Below are 22,894 nucleotides of genomic sequence, written 5' to 3'. Positions count from 1 at the left end.
AAGGGAGGAAGCATAGGCAGTGTGGAGCCCCAGGAAGGTGATAAGGGAAGTAGAGAGCCAGGGAGGTGGTGTGGAGCCTGAGGTGGCATAGATGTTGTAGAGCCAAGGGAGGAGGTGCAGGTGGTGTGGGGTTGGGGGAGGTGATGCAGAGCCAAAAGGTAGGCAGCACAGTGCCCCAGTCTGACTATTAAGGGATGAGGGAGGTGGCGTAAGGCCGTACCTGGCAGTGGGCTCAGCAGAGGTTGTACAGGGCTAACCCAGCCACATCGGTTTCAATCCAGCCCACAGATGGGCTCCATGCCACTCATTTGGCCTGCCACACCAAAAGGTTGAGCACCCCTGTATTAAGGCATGTGTGCTTTTCTCCAAATTGTGAATAGATATGCAAGACTCTCCCTTAAGTTTTTCTTGTTATTAAAATGCCACTTGCAGGAAATTCAGAATCCGATTTCTCTTTTGACTGTCCAGATCTACCATTCCAACAACTCCATTAACTGGGCGCACAAGTTCAGTTTAATGAAAAATTCTACGTTCTATTTGTTCTGGTAAGTTTGATACACGCACATCAACACCAATGGTTAAGCAATGTCCCAGCTCTGGTTTACTCTTCTATAAAAGCCAAGCTGTGGCTGGTGTTCAGTGGGTATGGACCAGTCTCCTATATTAGGCAATATTGAGAATGCAGTTGTACAAATGAAGAACCTGGAAACTCAGAAGGGAAATTCTGTTATCTGATCTCTCAAAATAATTGTCAAGCCTACATGAGAAATTGTGTTTCAAAACGTGTAGCTTCAAGAGCATGAGTAAGTTTTCACCAAAAGGGCTTCACAAACCATTCTTTTTCAATCTTTAGTTTCTTGATAGCCATTAAGAAACGTGCACTATTGAGAAAGATTAAAAAAAATAAGCACACTGTAGGAATAACTGATATAGAGGTAAGTATAGCTTCCTTTTATGATACAGTAAAATTCATCTCCACCCCAAAGACCAAAGTATTTTTCCATTTTTTATCAGAAGCTACTATATCAAAAAACACAGGACCTTCAGGTTCTAAACATTTTTGAAAAATAGGCTACAAAAATTAATCCTATAAAAGTTTCCCAGATTTAGGACCGTGCAAGAGTGAAATGCATGCAAGCAGATGTAATAAGACAACCTCTTACTGCAGGAATAGATAATCCCTTTGTATATCTTTGTAGTCATTTAAAACAAATACAAAGGATTTATGTAACAGAAAAACCCAGGTTCTAGAGAACAGGATGAAATACAGTGCAAAGATATGCAAACCCCACTATGTATTCATACAGTACCTGGGTGCTGAATCTGTGAACATCAGAGGCACTGACTAGATCAATGGAAGACATGGAGGAAGAGCGACTATAGGGCTACCAGAGACAGACAAAGAAAAAACCAAGTAATCAGAACAAAGGCACAACAGAGCATTCAGTACCAACTTCCAAGCACAAGATAATGAAGAAAAGGAAAAACAAAAGCACCATAAGCAGCAAGCACAGCAGCAAATGCTGATTTCATGCAACTATTATGTATTATATGCCCAATGTGGCCCTGTGAAGATTGTAGTGTTTCCAGTAACTGTGCAAATTATCAAATAAGCCATCACAAAGCTTTATTTTAATCAGTTTAGTGATTTAAAAAAAAAAATGTTATTAAAGAGGTAGTCCTTTAAAAGGATAAAAAAGTTACAGGCACAATTCTTTTTAAAATTCAATAAGCCAATGATAAAAGAGAGGAGTATTTTAAATAGCTGTTCAAATTAAGAAATTTTTGTTCCCAATACGAAAAAAAAGGTTTCCCCCAATTTCTGGAGACTGACTATTAATAAGTAACACATTCAAAGTTACTAGAAGCATCTACAAATTAGATCTCAAGCTGTGACAAAATGTATTACTAAATAAACATACTAGGTAGACTTAAAAATATCTGTGAAAGCATCTTACCTTCTGGACAAACCTATGAGTCCCCACAGCAGAGTATGCATCACTAGAAGGTAAAGTTGTTGGCCAGTGTAATCTGACCTTTTCACTCTGAGACTAAGACAAAACATTAAATTTAATCAGTGTGGAATAACTATTTGGTAGACCATAAATAGTCGTTCATATAGAATGAAACAACAAATTACAAGATAAAAAGGGATACTTTTCACAACTAGCATTAATAGGCATCTTGGTAGCAGGTCTCAATGACTTGATTTACACGGACACTGCACTGCCTGTACAACTTAGAAGCAACTACTGCTAGATAAGAACAACTGATAACATAGTGGGTGCATCTACACATGTTCTTCACTGCGGAGTTGAGTAATTAGCTCTGCAGTCAAGTGTCACAGTCTGCACGTGTGCTGGTATTAGGTATCAATTTACTTTATCATAGGATAGTAGTGTCAGGGACAGTACTGGCTGGGGCAAGAGGGTGCTAAAGCGTGATGCTCTGCCTGTCACCTAGTCCCACACTTTAGCACCTTTGTGCCCCAGCCAGCCTCTCTGCCACCCAGAGCTGACTCCCCAGGTTCCCTACCAGCCTAGGGCTGTTCTGCCCTGGCTCAGAGTTCTGCAGTCCTGGGTGCTTGTGCAAACACTGCACCCAGGAGCAGTTTTTTCCAACAGGAAGTGCTTTGGAGTTTAACATGCTGCATTATTTGGGCATGTAGATGCACCCTCCATAGAGAAAGTTACAGTGCAGTAAGATATTCACCCACTTTTACCTGAAGCTAAAATAACCTGGAAAATGTACTTAAGTACACACAGAAAACACGTAAGTTAAAATCCCAAACCAATACTAAAATGCTATTTACAACTATTATACAGGCAGTCCTCAATTTGCAACGTTCTGAGTTACAATGTTTCGCATTTACAACATTTATAAATTGACACCGTTTCAACTTTCTGATGTCAGTTTCAACTTTACAATGCTTGATCTGATGTGACAACACGCCAGCAAAGAAGTTTGCTGCATCACCCATCTTCCTGGAGAACATCTGTCCAAACTTCTTTGGATACTTTCTTTAAGAAAGCAGACATGGCTCCAGAAAATCCTGCAGCCAGACTCCTGAGAAGACTCCAGGCAAGAACCCTTCAAAAAGTCTAACCAAGAGCCCTTCAAAAAGTCCAGCAAAGTCACCTTAAAGAAGTCCTTCCAAATCAATATGATTGCTATTTACAATATAAATACATTAATGTAGCTATATTACTCATCTATAATTGATCCAGTACAAAATCTGGGTTATTTTTGGTGAAAATAGGGTATTGGGCCTTGGTTCAGGAACCAATCCCCCATTCATAACATTGCTTCTGAGTTGCAACGTTTTGACTTAAGACAATTTTTAGGAACCAATTGTGTTGTAAGTTCGAGGACTGCCTGTACCACTATTGTGTATGCTACTTTGCATTTGTATGTTCTGTAAAAGTGTCATCCCATGCAACTAAACTTGCTGCATTTTTGAATAGCCAATTGCAGAAGCAAGGAACAGAAAATGTCTTGACATAAGACTTAGGAAGGTGGCAGCAAAGCTTGCAGAAATGAGAAGAAAGAGGCAGCAATTAAACAGCAAATCTGTTTTATGGAGTCACTAAAAGTAATGGAAACTTCACCTAGAAACAGGTAGATCTGACAAACTTCATGTAGGATATTAATTTAAGAAGAACAAAATATGAGATGTTGTACTGGACTTGCCATTTATTTCTATTAATAAAAAATAGATTTGAAGACAGAGAGGGACTGATCCAAGGTAACATTTAGGCTGTCATGTCACAAGAATAAAGTTAGGGCTCACAATGATAGCACGCTCTATGTTTCAAAACTAAAAATAGTCTTAAAGGAACAAAAACAACAAAAAAGAAAATGAACAAGAGGTTTTTTGTTTTTTAAACTTGACAAGTTCCAAGAGCTAAACTTTGCTTACAGGTGTTCACACCGAAATTTCAATAAAATTGGCAAGTTGCGCACATACAGCCTGCCACAGTTTGGTCCATAAGACACCCTTACATGTATGGGTATGAAATACAGTATTTATGAAATAGTATTTTTAAACATAACTGCCTTGTAAAACATGTAGTAATATTAAATACCTGTTCCTCTATTTTATCTTGTCTATCAAGAGCAGCTTCAACAGCATCAAAGAATTCTTCTTCATTAATCAGACTATTAGGACCTTCCTATGCCATGAAATGAAACAGTGAAATGTCAAAAATAATGCTGTATTCGAGAAAACTGAGCTCAATGTAAAAAAAATGAAGGCCAGGTAACTTGCATGTTGTGTTTATTTCGATATTTATAAAGTCCTATTTTTTTTTGGATAAAACAGGCAAATAAAAGCGTATACCTAATGTTACTTACGCAATCAATTTTTCAGAAATCATGCAACTCTGAAGAGACTCAACATTTAATAAAATTCTTAGACTAATTAAAGAAAACAGAAGGACTGCCTATACAAATTAAAGTTCTTTTTATGTTTGGTCACAAGCTAAGAAATGCTAATTTAAAGATCATAATGTCAACATATTTCACCAAAGGTTCAGGTTCTATATTGACCTCCAACCCAATCATTTAATTATTTAAGAACTTATTTTTCAAAACACAATATCTGAAAAAACAGAAACAAATTTAAAATTAACATATAATGCCATTAGAGGCTTCCAGCCCTAAGGATGCATTTACACATGTTCCAGGGTAGGGGTGGGAGCACTTTAATTAGAGTGGTTCCAACAGCCACTCTAAAGTGCCCGGAGTGTCTCATGTATCAGTGTCCCCTGCTTCAAAACAGTGGCAGGGGCACTTTATCTAACACTCACTGAATGAGCTTTAGTTAAAGCACCCCCAACACCATTTTGAAGCACAAGGATGCTGATATGCAAGATGTGGAAGCTGGCTGGAGTGTGGTAATTACCATGCTCCAGCAGACCCTATTAATCAAGTCTGCACCAACATGCTGTAATTACAGCATGCTGGAGCAGCCTTCTGGCTCATGTATAGTGACTAGAAGACACTGATAACATGAACAGGAAGTATACCAAAAAAAGCGTGGGAGAAGATGGATTTTACTGTGCGTCTACTCCCATCCTGTGGAAAGCAAGGGTTTAAGTTTATTAACCAGGGACAACAGCAAATTAAAACCAATTTAACTGAGTTAGCTTCATACTAAGCTATAAATGCCTCCAAATGTACAGCTTTCCACTACATGCTGTACAAATGACCAGCCCTCAAACAGAAGAAAAAGTAGCAAGGGGAGAAAACATGAAATGGATGATACTTCTGGGCTTACATCAAACATGTATCTAGAAAGTCTTATCAAAAGAAACTCCTAAGGAGTTTTAAGCAAAATATTTAAAAAAAAAACCCTCTTCACAACTAAAATGTACTTATTCTGCTCCTCTCATTCCCCAACTTTTCCTGCTGCTGGAGAAGTTTTGATAAATATTGATCAAAAGAGATGCCGTTTATGTGGAAGTATAGAGTCATTTAGCCACATAAATATTACTGCCTTTGTATTTTTTATTGAAGTCTTGACTTGATATTTTTACACAAAGATTAAAAGCTTATGAAATCAGAAACATGCATCATTCATACCTCATAATCTGGTCCTCCAAAATGGGATTTTTTCTTAAGTTCTGTCATGGCATTTTTGTATGCCTCTTCTATTCTTCTCCTTTTTTCAATTTCCTACAGGAACGCACAATCAGATTTGAAGCCGTTTATCCAAACCATATGTTATCAGCAAATATGCCAAAAGATGTCACGGCCAGCATGTGGGTTTACAAAAAAGCCACACAAACCCCCAACTTTCTGGATTATTTCCATCTGTTTTTTCACTCAAGTCTTTTAGCCCCTGTACCAGCATCAGGATTTAAGCACATTATGCAACCACAGGTGCATGCACACAGTATGAACATATTTAATCTTTGTTTTTCAAAAGAGCATATACAAAAAAAGTGTGTTTAATCTTCTGCAAAATACTGCATTTACTTTTCAAAGGCCAGGAAATATGCTGGAGGGTCTTATAAACAGTAGTACTGTATAGTACACTTCAATTAGGGCAAATATCCATTTGAATGATTTGTTATTAAAAAAATTCAACGCAAATATAAAGGGTCTAGTAGATTTTTGTTATACAATAGCTACAGATGACTTGGCTATAGAAACTTGAGATTTAGCAGAGTCATGTTTGCTAACAGCATGCATTTTTCCAGACTAAGTAATGATTTCAAGACTAAGCCAGTGACATCAAAATGCCCTTATTCATTTTAAAGGAAAACAATAATAATGATGATTAATTTAAGTTTCTTCATATGCAGACCCTTCAGAAAAACTGAGCCCAAGAGATGAACTCAGGGAGGTCAAGCATAACTAATTAGAAATAGTAGAAACTGAAATATTAGTAAAGCATCAAAACTAGAACGTGGCAATGATGTGCTTATATTTCTTTGCTTACCTCTTTTCTTAACAGCTGAATTATAAAAAAGCCATATGGCATAATATCATAACAGGCTCTGAGTAAAGTCTACAGTACTAAGGTAAAAACAAAAATTCATTGCAACCAATTTCCTTCCTGCTTAAATAGCTCTCAAAATAAAAGGTCCAAACTGTAGCCGTAACTATTACAATCACTTTAGGTTTATTTAATTTATTACATATTTTTGTATTCATTTGCTTCTGGCTGCTGTTGCCTTGGGAACAAAAAGTAATTGTAATTTTAGTATTTTATATTTAACTAGGCAAGTGCAGCACTTCAGCAGCACCTTCTCAATATTCAAGAGTTTTCATGATGAATTCCTAGAGGTTTGGGAATTAGCACAGAGAAACATGGTGTACAGGTTTATGAGTTTAGGAGTTGGGGAGGGAAAGGGGTGTAAAAGAAAAAGTTTAATTCCACCCATTTGAAGAATTATAAGTCATGGGGACCAAATTACTCTCTCTCACTGTCGGAAATTTAAATTCTGTTATTTGCCTTAATACCATTGTATTAACATCCAATTCTAACAATTTGTCAGTCGCTTCTGGACTCAGCCAACTATTCTACTCTAACCTAATGTACTTGTTGATTTTGCAAGGATTAGTAGAGATTATATCATAGGGTACAATATTCTTTGGGGAACCTGATTCAAGTAGGACTGTATGTGCCAAAACATGCAGCAACTGACATGAACCTCATAAAAGTATTGTTAGATTGGTTTGATCTTACTAAAGAAAGGAAAGGAAAGCGTTAAGACTTAGGAAATTAAAAAGAATCTCATTTCTGTGGAAAGCAAAACATAAAACTAAGTTCTGTGTGAAAATGGAGTAAAAGAGGAAGGAAAATACCTCAGAAGCATGTTCAACTTAAGGATGCACCAATAGAGATTTTGGGGGCTGATACTGATAGCCAGTATTTAAGGAGGTATATCAGCCAATACTGATTCGATTTCCAATACCAGCTGTGTGCAGCTGGTAAGTTTATTGTGGTGGAAGGGGAGGGAAGCAGATCAACACCCCCCACAGTGATGGAGGGAAGGGGCAGGGGCAGGTGCTACTCAGCTGGGGTGGGGCAGAGCTGCAGCTTGTCAGGGGGACTACAATGAAGTTTGGCTCTAACAGCCTCCGTAGCCCCCTCCCAGCCTGCCCCAAGCTGAGCCCCCGCCAAGAAGAGCCTGGCCCAGCTCCAGTTCCAGCCCACCTTGCACAGATCCAGAGGCACACACCCCTCTTGTGTCCTCCTGGGGTGCATGCAGCTGTGGGAGCTGCCCCCCACAATGAGACATGGCTCCATCCTGTGCCCACTCCTCCCTGGCTGGGCAGCACTTGCCCCTGACCCTCCCTGCCTCCCTTCAGGGGGCACTGATCTGCCCCCACCATGCCTCTACCATCACAACAGACTTACCAGCTGCACACTGCTCCTCACTGCCTGCCTGCTGCGCTGCAGCTGTGTGCACACACGGGCATTTATCAGCCAAATTACTGACCACTTCAGGCTGATTTCTGATGCAGCAAGTTTTCTTTATATTGGTACCGATTCGATATCAGACCAATGTATCAGTGCACCTCTAGTTCACATAAATTTGGGTAAGTTCCTGAACATTTTAGAGTTTATTCAAATAGGACATCTCAAAAAAAAAGATGAAGATATATATATATATATAAGCCCTCAAGAGCAGCATCTGTAGTAATGAGGACTGATCTGAGATACCAGGAGAGCAGCAGGTGTACTGCTAGGACAACAGCTACTATTTTAATTACTCACATACAATCTGGTATCCCACTGTTATAAATAACTAGTGCAGGGACTAGCGAAGTGTACTGGTAACTGCAGGTAGTGAATAGACCTTTGCGGTACTAGAGAGGGCAGCCCCCTCCTGACCTTCTATGTATAGCCAAGCAAAGGGATAATTATTAACCAAAGAAGAGCTAAACAGACAGACCTTGTACTATGTGTATGACAGTTACTCAAGCTCTAGAGATAAGCCGCAGGAAACCAAAATAAATTTTCCCTTTCCTTAAAGTGGGGTGCGATGAAACTTGAATGATACAAAATACACCGTTTAGCTCTCCCCTATATCTTATTTCTACAGGTCTAAAAATGTTCTTGAACTGTTCAATCCAGGTAAGACTATGAGGATCAACAGTTCATTTCCATGCACCTATGGCAATTAGGAAAGAGGCTACAGCAGTACAGGGCCTTATTAACATACTAGAGTTTTGCAGCATTTACAGTGCAGTTCTGATCTTAGCCAAAAGGATGAGAAACTCCCTAATCTGCCAAATGTCATATGCAGAGGCTCCCTATGCCACTTGTAGCACCTGTACTGCAGGTTGGCCACTCCTGCTAAAAACCATTCAAATCTAAATGCCAAAGAGCTGAAGCAGAAACAGTCAATTCCCACTATTACAAAACTATACAAGTATAGTGACATTTTTTTCCTTTGAAGTTCCCGCTGAGTACCCATCATCTCAGATATATTATAAAAGGTAAATAATTTACTTAATTGGAGGCAGATTACTTAAATATGTAAAGCAGGTAAAATACAGCAAAAAATAAATGAAGGTAAGAGTGCTCAGATATACCCAACAGCATTGCTACCTTTTTATTATTTTTAAATTTCTTAACATGCTAAACTGGGGGGGGGGGTCCTCAAAATTTTGCCAATGAAGGGCCATTTTCAAAGGGGCAGTGGGCCACATAAGAGAGGCCTCTAGGCCACACTTTGGGAACCCCTGCATTAGACTCTGTGCCTTCTTGCTTGCCCTTTGCCTCATGCAAAGGAAAAGGGGGAAGGAAGGCGGGGGGGAAGAGGGGGTTGAAATCACAAACTAAACCTTCTCTGAAAAACCAGCTATGTTAGAATCCTACAACTGTTTCAACATTTGAAAGAACCCCAGCCCAAAATCAGAGTTGTGCCTGCCTTAACTTTTAAGGTAAGTTTTGAAAAAAGCTATCACTAAACCTGCACATGTTTGAGTGGTCTAAAATGTAACTTAAAGTTTTTTTTAATCTATGTTGGAAGCTAACTCTGGAAAAAACTTAAAACATTTTCTGTATATAGGTTGAATATATTTTCATTGCTTATCTATGAAACATTTCAAACCTATATACAATAAAACTACATACAAGGCAGATTTTTATCCATATTCTGTATTGTATTTATTGTATGAAAAAATTTTCCTCAGAGACCTCAACTGCCAAGCAAATATCAGCTGTAGTTAGCTGAACACCACAACTTTGATCAACTGCTTGGGAAAGGAGATTGAGGAAACAAATTCAAACGTGGATACAGTCTGGCTCCTGCCTGCCTTTTCATTAGATTTCAATTTGGTATGCACCCATGCTGAACAGTAGCAAGACAAGAACCAAAATACTACAGGATTTACAATATACATGCAAAATAAAAACAGAATGGACATCAATTTTTAGGGTAGGTCAATGTGAGATGGGTGAGTTTTAGGAATCAAAACAAGGAGTGATTGCATTAGCCACACTTATACCAGTCTCATTTAAGACCTTCCTCATTTCTTCTGAGTTTTTGTGGTATTGATGAGCAGACTCTGCATGTACCACCACCAAAACTAGTGACAGCAATGCCATGCTCTTCTTAAGGAATGGAGAGAGTTAACTTTAAAAACTGATGTATTATCATGTAGAAGCTTCTTTGGTTTCTAGAGATGATTTATGCCAGATTTTAGACAGCACTTCATTAAAAAAAAAAGTGCTGTCACTACCTTTTATTACAACCAGTCCAGTACTACAGATTTGTACAACATTTAGAATTAAAAGAATTGTTTCCTGTTCTTAAAAGGCTGGAAAAAATATACTTACTGCTATGGAGACCTGTCAGGTCCTCCATAGATTTTTGAAAAATGATTACATTTAAGAACTCTCTGGAATGAAGGCTAGTAAGACGACCAGCACAGGATGGACAATATTGTCACATGATCTGCACACCACCATTAAATTCCAGCACTCTATCTAAGGTCATTAAATTAATCCACACCCCTCAAGCACATTCATAAAGCTACATGGAGTAAGTATCACCCAATCAAAGTTTCAAGTGAAATGAAAGGCACTTGAGTTGACTGTTACAGACAAATGAAAAGGAAAACAAATGAACAAACAAAACAAACAACAAAAAAAGCTTACCTTATCCAGTCTTTTTTGCCAGCTCTCTTCACGTTTTACCATGAGTTCTATACAATGAGACAGGGTGGCAAGAATCCCAGCAGTAGTTGCCTTGAAAGTTATAGCTTCCCCTTTAAAGTCTATGCCATTAATTCCTTTGGGTGTCACATGTGGGAACACTAAAAACAAACATATGATTCATTCACCGAGATCCACCTCAGAGACTTAAAATCAATACTATAGCCTAGTTTAGAGGAGTCTAAAACAAAATATTTCACTGCTACTAATCAATATGAAATTAATAAAAAATAAGATGACCAACACTTGTCAGCTAGCCATAAGAGCAAGGCAGACATTTAAAGACAGGAATGCATTTCTTCAACTTCATCTTGCTTTAGTGCATTTCCACAAGTCTACTTGCTATGCAGTATTACTCTGCACTCAGCAATCATGTGGGTGGAGGGAGTGGTAATACTTTGTAACAATAGCAGTTTGACAGCTTGAAGTGGGACCTAATTAACACAGAACAACCTTAAAAAAACAACAACATACTGATACAGTATTAAAAAAACAATACATTTCAAAATGCATCCAGCCCAAAACAGAGTATTAAGGCTGTCTTAAAAAGATGACTGGAGTTCAGTGGTTTTTTGATTTTTTTTTTTTAAATAGCTGTAATAAAGTAAAATATTTTAAAAAGGTAGGAGATACAGCAAATGTGTTGAATTCTCTCCAAGTACAGTGGATTTTGCAGTTTCAGTGACTACTTCATGCTGTCAGGCAAACCATCTGTTGCCCAGGCTATTTAAACACATCACTTAGAGATGTGTGACGAGGAAAATGTACGTGTTACATATCAAGCTCCTACAAAGGGTGACAGAATAATATATTAAATACAACCAGTTAATGTAACAAAATACTAGAAAACAACAGGAAACTCCCATGTAATAGCTAATGTACCCAGATAAAAATCAATTTAACGCTAAAGGTGCCATGCAATGAGCTAAGGATCAGTCCCCACCCAATAACCAGTATTTGTTAAGTCTTAATTTGTCAGTGTTATTTATTCTGTATTTAACTTAAACATTATAATTTTTTAAAACAAAATTAAAATGTTGCATAACACATTTGCCTGACTAAGACCGACTCCGAGACTTCAAGCAGTTAGACTAGTCCAATAAAGATTATACACTTCTCACCGTATGGACACACACACAATTGGAGCTGTTTTAAGAGAGCAGAGGCTGTTGCATTTTAAAAGGTTACTTGTGGACAAACTGGGAATGATACAAATCTGGCAAACCTGCTCCAGCTTTAACCTTGCTTCATCCAAGGTTAAAAGTTGAAGCTGTCTGACTACATTTGTTACTTGTGGATAAGCTGGGAACAACACAAACCTAGCAAAACAGCTCTTTAACCCAGCAAAACAGCTTCAGCTTTAACCCTATGTTTACATGGTTTCTAGCTTACCCAAAAATATGAATTAGAACTTGATAGCTACTGCCCTTTGGCAGCATTCCTCTTCGGAACTGCTCCAAAGGTACATTTGCCCATACCCTTAATGCAACTATAGCTCTTCAATACTGGAAAACTGCAAAACACACTTGGAGGGATGGAAGGAAAAAAAAAAATCTAACATGTCTCGGTGAATCATCTAAAACTCTAGAAATTTAGGGCTCCTTTCCTTTCAGGAACAATCGAAAAGCATCCTAAAAAGGCTATAGATTATATAATGCTTACAATACCCCATTCTAAACAGCTGTTTGTGTTATTACAGGATGCTATTTTCATTTCCTACTAAGCAATGAATAAACTGGAGAAACAAGAAAGACAAAAATATTACTATGAACTAAAACTGGGACCCCACCTTCCCTTTTCCTTAATGGCTATGGACATTACTGGGGAAAGAACAAAGAAAACAGTGGGCTGAGTAATTAAAATCATGGCTAGACAAAGACCTTTAGCAGTGATACAGTTTATACCTGGCAATTAACTCCCTTCACGGATATAAACTGTATCTATCTACATAGCATGATTGTACCAATTTTAGAGACATAAGAACTCTATTGCCAAAAAACTTTCTAGTTCAATACTCTCCTCAATAACAAACAGAATTTGCTTGGAAGATTGATGTAGAGGAGCGATTAGCAAGGGGACAATATTGTCTGGTCCTGGTAAAATAAGGGGGAAAAAAAATCTAGCTTCTCTTCATAGGAAAGCAGGGTGGAAAGGGACCTCAAGTGAGGATCATCTCTGACTAAACTATCCCAGCCAAATGTCTGCCCAATCTGCTCTACTTTTAAGGATAGAGATACCACAGTTTCTTTACGTAGCCTGTTACAATGCTTGGCCACCCTCAAAGTCAGAAAGTTCCTCCTGGTCTCCAGCCTAAGCTTCCCCTGCTGAAGGTTGAGGCCCTTGCTCCCAAGCTTCTCTCTGTGGCTGCAAGGGACAGGAGTATCTCAATCCTCTCTAATAGTCCCTCAGGTATGTGAAGATTTATCAAATGCCCCCTCAGTCTTCTCTTCTCCAAATGAAATAACCTAAACCTTCCAGCCTTTCCTTTTCAGTCTTGTTTCCCATGCCCCTATAATGCATTTTGTTGCTCTGCACTGGACTCTTTCCAAGCTAAATCAACATTTTCTTTTAAGTGAGGCCCAAAACTGTACTCCAGGCAAGGCCTCTCTAGTGCTGAATAGGGCAGAAAAATTACTTCCCTCAATTTAAAAGCAACATTCCTATCCATGTAAGCCAGTATGCTGTTACTCCCTTCTGCCTCCCTCCCCCCTCTTTTTATTAAGCATAATATTTATTAAGTTCTTTTTCCCTATAACTACTTACTTGTATTCTTATGTCCTTAATTTGATGTAAGAATCAATTTATGGATACATGAAGTTTTTTCATGATCATATTTCTCTATGGATTTCCCTATATGGTATCTACAAACACTAAAGCTTGGTTCTTAATTTAATTTGTTTTTAATAATAACAGTATTTAGATGTATATCCTGCCCCATCTAGAAAGGCACAGGAGCAGTGACTTCTGAGTAAAGGTTTTGTGTTCTCCCAGGTTTAGCATAGATATCTTCCTCCAGATCACTGGAATAGCTTGCTACCATGTTAGTTTTCCAACTTTTCACTGTGCATGCCATTTACCTTTTTGCATGGCCTGGCATTTCATTTATTCTTTCTTCACGCTTATTTTATCTTGATCTTTTTTAGTTCCTATTCCTATCAGCACTTTTTATTCATGTTTTGGGGTCATTAAAGTTGATGTGTGCAAAGTTCAGGTTTTCTAGATGTGTCAATATGTACACTGGATGAAGTTAAAATGAACTAGAAATAAAAAGACAATGAACTAAAACATGGGTTGGCAACATATGGCCTGCACCAGCAAACCTTTGCACTCTGGCCAGGTAAGAGAGGCAACTGCAACATCTAGGTTAGGAATGCTGACTGCCTTCAATCCAAGCCAGGAGGCTCTGGCCTACCACTGAACTTGAAGACAATGATAACAAGGTATCCGTAAGCCTTTACTTTGCTCAACTCCAAGAACAAGTATGACGAACTTGCAGCCAAATCCACTGTAAAAAGCTTCTAATCACGAATTTCATAATACTCCATTAGTTTCTAGAAGACATCTTAGTCCACACTATCATATGCTTTTATAGTCTACAAGTTCATACGTAGTTTAAAGTGACAGTCACTTTTAAATTCAATATTCACCATTAATATCGTAATGATGCACACACAATCTTTCTTTCTTGCAGCCAACCTATTTGTCTATAAATTGGGAATCAAGTGGTTTTATATCTTCTCCAACCATATTCTTGCTATATAGCTTGCTTGGTACAGAAAGGCATATGAAAGATTTCATTCTTACACTGAAAATATATTCCCTTTCCTTGCAAATTTAAACAAGGGATTTCCCTTTAACTTTTTCCAGCATTCATATTATATTTTAAAGGTCTTGGCTATGAAATAAATCTTGCTCTGATGATCTTGTTACCAATTCCAGTTCCATCATAACCCACTATGGCTGACATTTCATCTATCCTAGACGCTTTAATGCTTTCAAAATATTTTCTTTATGTGACTTCTGAATGTTACTAAAGAAAGGATCTTCGGAATGTCAGAAGAATCTTCTGGTCATTTGTTGTTTCAAGATGATCTTTCTGTCTCAACTGATTTTCAAGTTGGGTAAACCTATTTCTACATTCATTAACTAACCTTTTGCCAAGTAAGGAAAACCTCAATTCAAAAATTATTTGGTAAACAGTCTTCACTTAAAAGAAAAAAAGAAAAAAGAAAAACATCAAGTCTACAGATTTAGCTTCTTGAACAAAAAACTGTTTAGGTTTCCTCCTCCCCCCAAAAAACCCCCAAGTCAAACAACCATACACACCAAATTTTCCATGCACTTTGCTTCACTTTGCTATTCATTGCATCATTTTAGTTCTTGAGTCTTGAATAAAGACTTCCTTCGCCTTCTGCTTTTTTCCCCCAGTTACTATAGTTTTCAAGTCTTGTGGAATAGGCATTGTATTAAACTTTTTCTCCTTTCTTAGCTTTCTTCATAGCTTTCCTGACATTTGTTTCTTAATTGCTTCACGCAATATGAAATCTCTGATTATAGGAAATAATCTGTTTTTCACACAAACCTGGGATAAATGCATGATGGCTGAATGTTCCAGTTTCAGGTCCTATTTCCTTTGTTTTGCATCATCGTTTTAAAAGCAATTTAATTTCATTCTACAAGATTCCTTGGAGTAGGAGCACGGTTGGGCACAATAACCTAAAATCCTTATTTTCACATCCGCCATAATTGTTCATTTTCTTTGGAGATTAAATGCAAATCAAGTTGATTTGTTATTCCCGGAAGGAAGAAAAAGTGAGGAGATTTTGAGCTTATTTTTCTGAGAACAGACTTCTTCCAATTAAGTTTATTTGACTATCGAGATTATTACAAGAAATTAGCAAGGTATTTTCCTTTGCATTCACAACACCAATGCCATGTGTGGTCACAATTTTCTTCACTTGTTTCAGATTCTTACTTTAAAGTACTGAAATCTCCCATTGCTATTGGCACATTTATTGTTGAGATTCTGCTCACAATTAGCTGTAGTTTATCATTAAAGTGTTCTCACTTTCTCATTAGCAGTTTGTTGCATAGCAATGGATTATGCTGCATAGAAGTGGATTATGTTCATGCTCCAAAATTGCAAAATAAATCTTGCTCTGATAATCTTGTTACCAGTTCCAATTCCATTGCAACCCAGCCTGCTGTCCTTGGTAGGATCATGGCCATCTCTCCAGTTCATGGATCATTTTTTTCTCATTATTTAAGTTTTCCATTTGTTATATCCCAAGAGGACTTGCTCTTTCATTTCAGCAAGACCAACAATTCCACCTTGATTCACTGAGTACCAAAGATGCCAGCCCCAATTTTCATTTTTTGTTCACTTGGGCACATGTCCCAAGCAGTAAGAATTTTTTCACATTCAAAAGTTTGGTTTTTTTGGGTTTTTTTTAAAGAGAATAAAGAAACAACTTTCACGATGAAGTATTTCATATGATCACAACTTCCCTACATTTGCTCACAGCTGATTATACAAGATGGTCATTGCTTTACCTGTTGCCATCATCAGATCAGATAAATAGGCAATAATCTTAAATACTTTCCAAGTCTCCACAAACCTTCCCATCCTGAAAACAGGTGTTGCTTAAGGCAAAGCTAAGGACTGCTTGGATTGTAAATGCACTCACATTATGAGAATAAGATGTAGTAACACCAAGGCAGGTATATGGTAGACAGACTGATTTCAATGCTTATAGATTAATGGCAAATAGGCAAAATAAAAATAGTATCTACTCTGCTAAAAGGGATTATATGCTATCCTATATGCCTCCTGAAGTATAAACATAGATACTTTGGTCCACACAGTCTCACTGGAGATCAGAAGGGACATATATGCATGCACAGGGTATGCCAAACCAACATCTGACTGCAGTATTTGTGTTTCAGTAGTTTATAATCTAAGGCCTCCTTCCCTGAAATTGATCAAGTGAAGGGTAATTAAGCAAATCACAAATAACAATGAACTAACTAAATTAGTACAATATTAAAGTTACAGTTAAAAAAAAAAAATCACAAAAAAGTCAACTAACACATAAATTAAGGTTATGACTACTAGCCAGCTTAAGATGTCCATCTTCCACATTCCATGCATATTGTGGAATACATTAAAATTAGTCACTAATCAAGATCAAAAATTGTAATTGGAACAACGGGTGGCACACAAGTGCCATTTATCTCACCGAAGAATTCAGTTACATAAAAACATGCATTTTCTGGTGGCTATTTTAGCCTTTGAAACTTCTACATTTTATTTTTTCATATTAGAGTGGGAAATTATGCTTAGACAAAAAGGATACACCTACACAAGACGTGTTAATGGACATTAGACCAAGATAACCCAGTGCAGCTCCTGACCATCCTGGGGCGCTGTGGACATGGTTTTCGTTGCCAGGCAGATCCAATAAAAATGATGGGAGCAAAATCAAGAACTGTTCCTCGCCTTCACTGACCTGACCAAGGCGGTCATTTCCTTAAACTGTGAAGCTCTGTGGACTATCCTCCAACGCCTTGGCTGCCTGCTGAAGTTTGTCAGCATGCTGAGGATCTTGTGTGATGATATGACCACCACTGTCCTCAGTGGAAGATCTAAAACCAACGCCTTCTGCATCCAGACCAGGGTCAAACAAGGTTGCATGATTGCCCCAACCCTGTTCACCATCTACCTGACTGTCATAGTTTCATAGTTTCTAGGGTTGGAAGGGACCTGAGCAGATCACTGAGTCCAACTCCCTGCCATGGCAGGAAAAGTACTGGGGTCAAATGACCCCAGCAAGGTGTACATTCAGCCTCCTCTTAAAGACCCCCAGGGTAGGAGCCAGCACCACTTCTCTTGGAAGTTGGTTCCAGATCCTAGCCACCCTGACCATGAAGTAGCGCCTCCTGATATCTAGCCTAAATCTATCCTTTGCCAGCTCGCGACCGTTATTCTGGTCACTCCTGGTAGTGCTCAGGGAAACAGGGACTTCCCCAGTGCCTGCTGGTCCCCTCTGACTAGTTTGTAACAGGCCACTAGATCCCCCCTCAGCCTTCTCTTGTGGAGGCTAAACAGGTTCAGGTCCCTGAGCCTCTCCTCAGAGGGTCTGCCCTGCTGCCCCCTGATCATGCGAGTGGCCCTCCTCTGGACCCTCTCCATGTTATCCACATCCCTCTTGAAGTGCGGTGCCCAGAACCGGACACAGTACTCCAGCTGCAGCCTGACCAGTGCCGCATAAAGGGGGAGGATCACCTCCTTGGACCTGCTTGAGATGCATCTGTGGATGCATGACAAGGTACGGTTGGCCTTCCTGACTGCCTCCCCACACTGCCAGCCCATGTTCATCTTGGAGTCAATGATGACTCCAAGATCCTTTTCTGCCTCTGTACTGATAAGAAGGGAGTTCGCCAACCTGTAGGTATGGTGCCGGTTGTTCTTCCCCAGGTGTATCACTTTGCACTTGTTGGTGTGAATCCCAACCTATTCTCATCCACCCACCCCTGTAACCTGTCTAGGTCTGATTGCAGCCTATTCCTCCCTTCTAGCATGCCCACATCCCCCCACATCTTAATGTCATCAGCAAATTTGAACAGGGTGCTTTTCACGCCCCCATCCAAGTCACTGATGAAGATGTTGAGCAGTGCAGGCCTGAGGACTGAGCCCTGCAGAACTCCACTGCCCACATCCCTCCAGGTCAAAAATGACCCATCCACTACCACTCTCTGGGTGCGGCCCTCCAGCCAGTTAGCGACCCATTTGACTGTGTGGGTGTCGATACCACAGTCCCCCAGTTTCTTAATGAGAATGGGGTGAGAGACAGCGTTGAAGGCCCTCCGAAAGTCCAGAAAGACTACGTCCACTGCTACCCCTGCATCTAAGGATTTGGTGATCTGGTCAAAGAAGGCCACCAGGTTTGTCTGACAGGACCTGCTGCTAATGAACCCATGTTGGTTGCCCCTAAGCATAATCTCCCCTGCTGGCCCCTCGTGGATATGCGCCATAATAATTCTCTCAAAAAGCTTGCCCAGGATCAAGGTAAGACTAACTAGCCTATAGTTTCCCAGGTCCTCCTCCCTCTCCTTTTTGAAGATGGGGACCACACTGGCCCTCTTCCAGTCCTCTGGCACCACACCAGAGCACCACAAGTGCTCGTAAAGCCGTGCCAGGGGTCCCGCAATGACCTCATCATTCACCTCATCTAAGATGATCTACCATTCGGTGTCAGTATCCAGTATCATAGAATCATAGAAGCAGGGTCGGAAGGGACCTTGTAGATCTTCACTCCAACACCCCGCCTGAGCAGAAGAGAAACTGGGCTCAGATTATTCCAGCCAGGTAGGCATCAAGCCTCTTCTTAAAGACCCCCAGGGTAGGAGCCACCACCACTTCCCTTGGAAGTTCGTTCCAGATCCTAGCTGCCCTAACTGTGATGTAGTTTTTACGGATGTCTAATCTAAACCTACCCTCCAAAAACTTGTGGCCGTTATTCCTCATTATGCCATGGGGCGCTAGGGAAAACATGGTCTCTCCCAAACCCTTCTGGTCCCCCCATTGAGTTTATAGATGGTCAGCACGTTCCCCTTCAGCCTTCTCTTGCGAAGGCTGAACAGGTTCAGGTCCCGCAGTCTCTCATTGTAGGGTCTGCCCTGTTGTCCCCAGATCATGCTGGTGGCCCCCCTCTGGACCCTCTCAATGTTGTCTACATCCCTCCAGTGGGGTGCACAGAACTAGACACAGTACTCCAGCTGTGGCCTGACCAATGTTGTATAGAGGGGGAGTATCACCTCCTTGGCCCTACTTGAGATGCACCTGTGGATGCATGACAAGGTCCGGTTAGCCCTGCCAACCGTGACCTCGCATTGCTGGCCCATGTTCATCTTGGAGTCAATGACTCCAAGATCCCTTTCTGCCTCCGTGCTCTCAAGAAGAGAGTTTCCCTCATCTTATAAGTGTGCTGCTAGTTACTACTACCCAAGTGCAGCACCCTGCACTTGTCAATATTGAAATGCATCTTGTTTTTTTAGCGCCCCCCCCGTAACCTATCCAGGTTTTGCTGCAGTCTTTCCCTCCCTAGCAGCGTGCTCATCTCACCCCAAATTTTGGTATCATCAGTGAATTTAAACAGGTTGCTTTTTGCCTCATTGTCCAAATTGCCGATAAAGAAATTGAACATTGTGGGTCCAAGGACCAAGCCCTGGGGGACTCTGCTGCCCACTTCTCCCTAGGCTGAATATGACCCATCCACCACCACCCTCTGAGTATGACCCTTCAGCCAATCTGCAATCCATCTGACTGTATAGGAATCAATGCCACAGTTGCATACTTTTTAATGAGGATGGGGTAGGAGATTTTGTCAAAGGCCTTGATGATGTCCAGAAAGACTACGTCCACAGCAACACCTGCATCCAATGCTTTTGTGACCTGATCATAAAAGGCAATCAGGTTGGTCTGACATGACCTGCCCCTAATGAAACCGTGCTGGTTGTCCTTGAGCATCATCCCTGAAGCTGGCCCATCGCAGATGTGCTCCTTGATGATCTTCTCAAAGAGTTTCCCTAGGATGGAGGTAAGACTGATGGGTCTATCGTTGACCAGGTCCTCCCTTTTTATTTATTTATTTATTTTTTTTAAAGATGAGGACCATGTTGGCTATCTTCCAATCATCTGGCACCTGGCCTGAGCACCACAAGCGTTCATAAAGCCGTACCAAGGGCCCTGCAATAACCCCTGCTAGCTCCCTCAACACCTTGGGGTGGAGAGCATCTGGACCCACAGATCTGAACAGATCCAACCCCTCCAGAAGCTCTTTAACCCAGTCCTCCCCAACCTGAGGTCTAGAGGCATTCCCCTCGAGTCTGGTCTTGCATCATGGTGGGGAAGTCCCAGTCCCTGCACAAGAAAACAGAGGTGACAGGAAACTGGGCACTCTAGGCAAAAACAAAACTCACCACCAAGGACATCCACAACTTTCAGTTTCCAGATGATTGCTGCGAGATGGCTCACCCTGCACAGTATGTGCAAGCAACCTTAGATCTCTTCAACACTTCATATAAGAGACTTGGCCTATCCTTGAACACTGCTACGATGAAGGTTCTCCACCAACTCCCTAGGCCATCTGAACATCCTTTGCGCTATGTAGACAGGGAGGCACTGGAGTTCGTGGAGCACTTTATGAGAGGCAGCCACCTCTCTCAATAAGTTACCATCGATGAAGTCCAGCACCGGGTCAACTGTGTCAGTGCTGCCTTCTTCAAGCTGCAATGTGTCTTTGGAAATAGAGACCTTCGGAAGTTGCGCTAACCACCCTACTTAACTGCAGTGAAACCCGGACCATCCACTGATACCAAATTAAAACCCTTGAGAGCTTTCACCAGTAGTGATTGCGTCAAATCCTGGGGATCAAATAGGACCACCGCTGGACCAGCACAAGCGTCCTCCATGAAGCTGCATCCACCAGCGTTGAAGTCTTGCTCTTGAGAAATCAATTCCAAGAACTGCCTCCCTCATCTGATTCTCTTCTCCCAGCTCTGTTGGCCAATGCTTAAAGGGTGGCCAAAGGAAATGGTACAAAGACACACTTGAAGTTGCCCTCAAGCACAGAGGCAGAGGCATCGACACCATCAGCTGGGAGGAACAAGTTGCTGACTGTTCAGCATAGTCTCACCTGGTCCACCAAGATGTGTGCCACTTCAAGGTCCACTGACTCAATACCAAGGCAGGATGGCAGCGGAAGGAGAGGGGGCTGTGAATCCCACTCCCTTGTGCAACAACATGCCCCCATTGCCAAAAAATGCGTGCATCCAGAATCAGGCTCCTCAGTCACCTGAGGACCCATCAAGACTGATGGATGTCATCCTTGACTTTGAGGGATGGCCGCCACTGAATGCGTATTAGCTTAAGTTAATGCATATTATGGGCATGTATCTACATGTGCATGCTCTTAATGCACATTAATTTATCATGCCTAAATGTAATACCTGTATTTGCAGGTATCAAATTTGGGCACAATTAGCTTATGTGCATTAATGCAGGTGTAGACACCACCTGGAACTAACTTTGGTGCCAGGTCTACCCTGCCACTAGGAGGCTGGCCTGAGCTCAGTCTCAGAGAACATCCAGGGATTGGATGCTGGGCCCTGCCCCCTAGCCCCACTTCAGCACTCTTCCAACTCTGGGCTTGAAGACCCAAAGTACTGTATATAGTTTTTTCCTTTTAAGTGGGTTTCTTTTACTGTTGGTAGGTGGTTGAGGGGGGAGGGATGGGCATTGTGAGGGTAATAAAGTTTTTTTTTTGGTTTCACCCATTTGTGTCCTGAGAGTGGTAGGGGGTGAGTGAGCAGCAGGGCAAGAGGGCTGGAGCACAGAGTGCAGGAGAAGGTGCTCAGGCATGGCCTCCTACAGCCAGTGCCCTGGCCCCTGCTGGTGGGTATACAGCTGTCCTGAGAACTGGGGGAAGGCGGCGGGGGGGAGGGGGGAAAACATGCCTGCTGGCGCTAGCACCATGGCCAGTAGGAGTGTGGGGTGCTCATCATCACCGGCAAGGGCCAGGCTGGAGCAACAAGGCATTGGGTGTCACTGGCAGGGGCAGACCAGGTAGGCAAGGAGGGAACTGCCATATGTTGCACCCGTACTGGGCGCACAGTTTCTAAGCAGGGAAGGGGCTGGCTAGGGATCTTAGTTTCCCAGATGGATGCCAGGTGCTAGCAGCTGGCTCTGGCTTCAGTGTAGTTGCCAAATGCTGGTAGTCATGTGGCCAGAGGCTGGAGCTCCCCCTGGTGGCCACATGCCAGGACTGCATTGACTTAGGACTAACTTTAGTCTCAAGTCCCTGAACGTGTAGACATCTGCCAAAATTGCTTAATGAGCAATCGTTATGCTTAAATGCATATGTAGATTTGCCCAAATTATCCAAAAAAGTTGTACAGTTTTTCATTTTGCAATGGATCCTTGAGTGAAATACAGAGAATCAAGATTTTGCAAGTTCCTACCTTCACTATTATTCATTTGGGCTGGAAACAAATTTCAGCTGGCAATGCAAGAGCTGCTACTTTGCAAAATAACACAGAATACAATGACCCACAATTGTATTTAGAACTTTCGTTTGTTACTTATGGTCTAAAGAATGGCTAGAAGAGGCACAGTAACCAGGGAATTGCTGCTAATGGTGTATACTATTTATACCA

At 40.9% G+C, this 22,894-nt stretch overlaps 1 protein-coding gene across 2 annotated transcripts in view; it reads right to left on the bottom strand.

Moving 5' to 3' along the window:
• The window catches only part of CERT1 (ceramide transporter 1), a 129,800-nt gene that overhangs the window by 22,081 nt on the left and 84,825 nt on the right, over positions 1-22,894 (bottom strand). Inside the window, exons 7-11 of one of the 2 annotated variants that reach the window (XM_090038078.1) lie at positions 10,622-10,779; positions 5,584-5,676; positions 4,086-4,172; positions 1,959-2,051; positions 1,311-1,385 (exon numbers count right to left, since the gene is read on the bottom strand). In XM_090038078.1, the coding sequence (XP_089894204.1) occupies positions 1,311-1,385; positions 1,959-2,051; positions 4,086-4,172; positions 5,584-5,676; positions 10,622-10,779 (506 nt within the window). The remainder of the gene's footprint in view (positions 1-1,310; positions 1,386-1,958; positions 2,052-4,085; positions 4,173-5,583; positions 5,677-10,621; positions 10,780-22,894) is intronic. The other variant, XM_090038079.1, reaches the window with a different exon arrangement.

The sequence above is a fragment of the Crocodylus siamensis genome, chromosome 3 (genome assembly GCF_052110815.1).
Source record: "Crocodylus siamensis isolate JL-2025a chromosome 3, ASM5211081v1, whole genome shotgun sequence".
NCBI lineage: Eukaryota > Metazoa > Chordata > Crocodylia > Crocodylidae > Crocodylus > Crocodylus siamensis.
Note: the sequence above shows the minus strand (reverse complement) of the source record. Positions and strands in the feature narration are given on the sequence as shown.